The following is a 3889-nucleotide window of genomic DNA, read 5'->3' on the forward strand; positions in this document are numbered from 1 at the left end:
ATTTACTGTGGATCTTCATGCGGCGGTTCAAGATGCAATCGAGGCTTCATTATACTGTGGGGTAAAAGTGGGTAATCCTAATTCGAATGACTTGATTTCTATTTTTGCGGATGATGTTATTTTTGTAGGTGAATGGAAGGAATCAAACATTTATAACCTCTTTTTTTACTCAGACGTTTTTATGCGGTGTCGGGTTTAAGCCTCAATCTTCGAATATCTTCCTTGTTTGGCATTGGAGTTTCGAACTAAGAAATTTCTAGACTTGCATCGATCATGGGTTCTGAAGCGCGTTCTTTGCCGTTTCTTTTTCTTGGTCTTCCGGTTGGCCAGAATATGAATCGCGTGAATAGTTGGTCTTATGTTATTGATAAGACGAAAAAACGGCTAGCTTCTTGGAAAGCCAACATGATCTCGATTGGGGGCAGGCTCACACTTGTGAAGTCGGTTCTCGGTTCTTTAGGTACATATTTTTTTTTCTCTCTTTTCAAAGCCCCTAAACAAGTGATTCATAAACTTGAGTCATTGCGCGCTTGTTTCTTTTGGGGTGGCAAAGATGATGGTCGCAAAATTCATTGGGTTAATTGGCGTTCGGTGATGAACCCGTTGGAACATGGAGGTTTGGGTGTTAAGAATATTTTCTCACTTAATCGAGCGCTAACTTACAAATGGAAATGGAGATTCTTCTCAAATAAACATTCTTGTTGGACGAAGGTAATAACAGCCATTCACGGTTCTTGTTTCTATGGGAAATTGCGTTGTAAAAATTCTTATTCTGGAACGTGGGTGAGTATTTCTAAAACCATCGATGACATCCACTTTTCACATGCCATTGAACCTTCTAGGATGTCAAAGCAAATTGGAAATGGTCAGGATACGAATTTCTGGTTTGATACATGGATTCGACACTCTACTTTGGCAGATAAGTTCCCTAGACTTCTTGAACTTGATTGCAATCATCTATCTTCTGTTGCCGATCATTTTTCGTCTGAGGGATGGTCTTGGTACTGGAGAAGACCGATTATGGGTGGTGCGGAACAAGCTCAGTTAATTGAATTGCAACAGCTTCTTCATGATCTCTCCTTATTAAACGACCGTGACACATGGAAGTGGGATGAATCGTCTTCTAATTTTTCGGTTACACACGCATGCAAACTCATAGATCTTCCTGATTTAGCTCCCTCATTACGTCAAACTGAGTGGTGTAAATTCGTGCCGATCAAGGTTAATATCTTCAATTGAAGGCTTCGGATTAATAAACTTCCAACTAGGGTAAATCTTGAGCATCGAAACATTGCTTTACAAAATCTTAATCGCGGGCTTTGTAACGAACTTTTCTGTTGAAACGGAGGGTCACTTATTTGCTCTTTGTTCGGTGACGTCAATGATTTGGTCGAGAATTTAGTTATGGACGGGGTTGTCTTTTCCTCCTTGGTCTTTGGTAGATGATATTTGGGCTTGGGTAGATGGAGTCCCAATATCGGGAAGGCAACGAATAATATTGAGGGTCATATTTCTTTCGGCTATGTGGAATACTTGGAGGTTACCAAACCTCATTGTTTTTAACGACACAAGCTTCATAAAGTCCCATCTTCGACACCATTGTTGTTTTTGCTTTTAATTGGTTATATTCTAGATTTTCTAAGGCTAGAATCAGTTGGACATTGTGGCTCCAAAACTCATTGTATTCTTTGTAATATTTTTTTGCGCCTTGCTTGCTTTTTTTAAATAAATTTTCTGCCGTTAAAAAAAAGTATTTACTTCCCATCAGTACAATAAATAAAAATATTTAATATTTAAATTAATTTACATTTACAATATAACTATAAAGATATTGAGTAAAAAATTTGACGTACAGATATTATCTTCCGCCTAGTAAATAGTTATAGGATCGTAGATACACTTGATTTCTAGACGTGAGTAAAATCAGATGGAGTCTAATCAACTTGAATTCATTGATACGTACATCACCATCATCGATTACACGCATCCATGCTTTCAATCTGCCATGTCATTATCACTCATAACCTTAGCCACGTCATTCACAGAACCTTACAGCCTGGCTTCATCCCACCTCCTTCCACTCACTTCTTTCCACGTGGCACACTTTAAATAGTGAATCCCTACAGCTGTTTCCACTATATAAACCCCTTCGTCCCACATGCCTCACTTCACCAACACACCTTCACTACTTAATTACCCCTCTCAAGTATTCAATTTCAACCTTCTAATGTCTCGTAATTACAATATTGCCCCTATTGTTATCTTTCTGGTGACAATTTCTTATTTTGAGAAATCATTCTCTGCACTCGTGACACAAACTCCACTCGTGCTTACGTACCACAAGGGTGAACTCCTAAAGGGTCCCTTGACCGTTAATCTAGTCTGGTACGGTAAGTTCACACCAATCCAACGGTCCATAATCGTTGATTTCTTACAGTCGTTAAATACCATAAAATCGACTACAAAAATAGCTACACCGCTACCATCGGTATCATCATGGTGGAAAACAACCGAGAAATATCACAACGGGTCGTCCGCTTTAGTTGTTGGAAAACAAATACTTGATGAAAATTATTCGCTAGGGAAAAATCTAAAAAACTACCATCTTCGATATTTAGCAACAAAAGTTGCACAACCAAATTCGATTAATTTGGTCTTGACCGCCAAAGAAGTTGGCGTCGAAGGGTTTTGCATGAGCCGGTGTGGTACTCATGGCTCTACCAAACTAATTAGGTAAGTTGACAACTTTTAGTTCAGTCTGTTTTTAAAATTTTTTATATTTTAAATTTATCTCCAACTTCTTTTCTTACATTAATAACAAAACAATTTAAGTTTGTATTTTAAATAGGTACAACAATTTAAGTTTGTATTTTAAATAGGTACAACAATATATATGTCACAAAAGTTATTACTAGTAGTTTACATTATTTTTGGAAATATTGTTGCAGCAATGGAAATCGTATGGTGGCGTACGGATGGGTAGGAAATTCGGAAACACAGTGTCCGGGTCAATGTGCGTGGCCATTTCACCAACCGATTTACGGACCACAATCACCACCGTTAGTTTCTCCTAACGGCGACGTTGGTGTAGACGGAATGGTAATCAATTTAGCAACGGTGTTAGCTGGTGCCGTTACTAACCCGTTTAACAAAGGGTATTATCAAGGTCCAGCAACGGCGCCGTTAGAGGCAGTGTCAGCCTGTACTGGAATGTTCGGGTCGGGTGCCTACCCCGGTTACGCGGGTCAAGTTTTAGTAGATAAGACTACTGGTGCCAGCTATAATGCGCACGGGTTAAATGGGAGAGAGTACTTAGTACCAGCTATGTGGGACCCAAAGACCTCTGCTTGTTTTACGTTAGTGTGAAGTTGAAATGTGGTGTGGGTAATGTGATGCCACTTGTGTTTATGCAGACTTGGATGTTTGTCGTGTAGTGTGACATGTAAATTCTGAAATCATTTTGTATGAAAAAGAATGTATAAAAGATATTAATAAACTTGTCTTTATATCGGTAAAAGAAATAAGCATTTAAATAATATTTGGTTGGATAAAGATGAAAGAATAAAGATAGGTCCCCAATTATTTGAGTTGTTTTTGAAATTTTCAAACATTTTGAAAGGTGATACATTAAATTAAAACGAAAAAAAAAAAAGTCACTGGTGGAGTGATGATATTGGGGGTTAACAAGGGTTTAAGTACTTAGATATTGAGATTGATAACAACGCTAAACATATTATTCGACTAGGAAACAAGGAATTCCCTTCATCTACCATTCTCCTTATTGGAAGGAAGTGCTAACGCGCAATTTTTTTACTTTGACTTTTATTTACTCGTGTATTTGGATTACACCAAAGTAGTTGTAGAATATGTTTCCGCAAAACTACTTGAT

The 3889-nt window shown here is 38.0% G+C and overlaps 1 protein-coding gene across 1 annotated transcript; it reads left to right on the forward strand.

Annotated features, from left to right (window-relative positions):
• Window positions 1–2184: 2184 nt before the first annotated feature.
• Window positions 2185–3524, forward strand: LOC139885822 (protein EXORDIUM-like 2). Its single transcript, XM_071869575.1, has 2 exons — window positions 2185–2733; window positions 2949–3524. The coding sequence occupies exons 1-2, from the start codon at window positions 2228–2230 to the stop codon at window positions 3364–3366; spliced, it is 924 nt and encodes a 307-aa protein (XP_071725676.1). The 5' UTR covers window positions 2185–2227; the 3' UTR covers window positions 3367–3524.
• The last annotated feature ends 365 nt before the right edge of the window (window positions 3525–3889 follow it).

Source organism: Rutidosis leptorrhynchoides, chromosome 1, assembly GCF_046630445.1.
Source record: "Rutidosis leptorrhynchoides isolate AG116_Rl617_1_P2 chromosome 1, CSIRO_AGI_Rlap_v1, whole genome shotgun sequence".
NCBI lineage: Eukaryota > Viridiplantae > Streptophyta > Magnoliopsida > Asterales > Asteraceae > Rutidosis > Rutidosis leptorrhynchoides.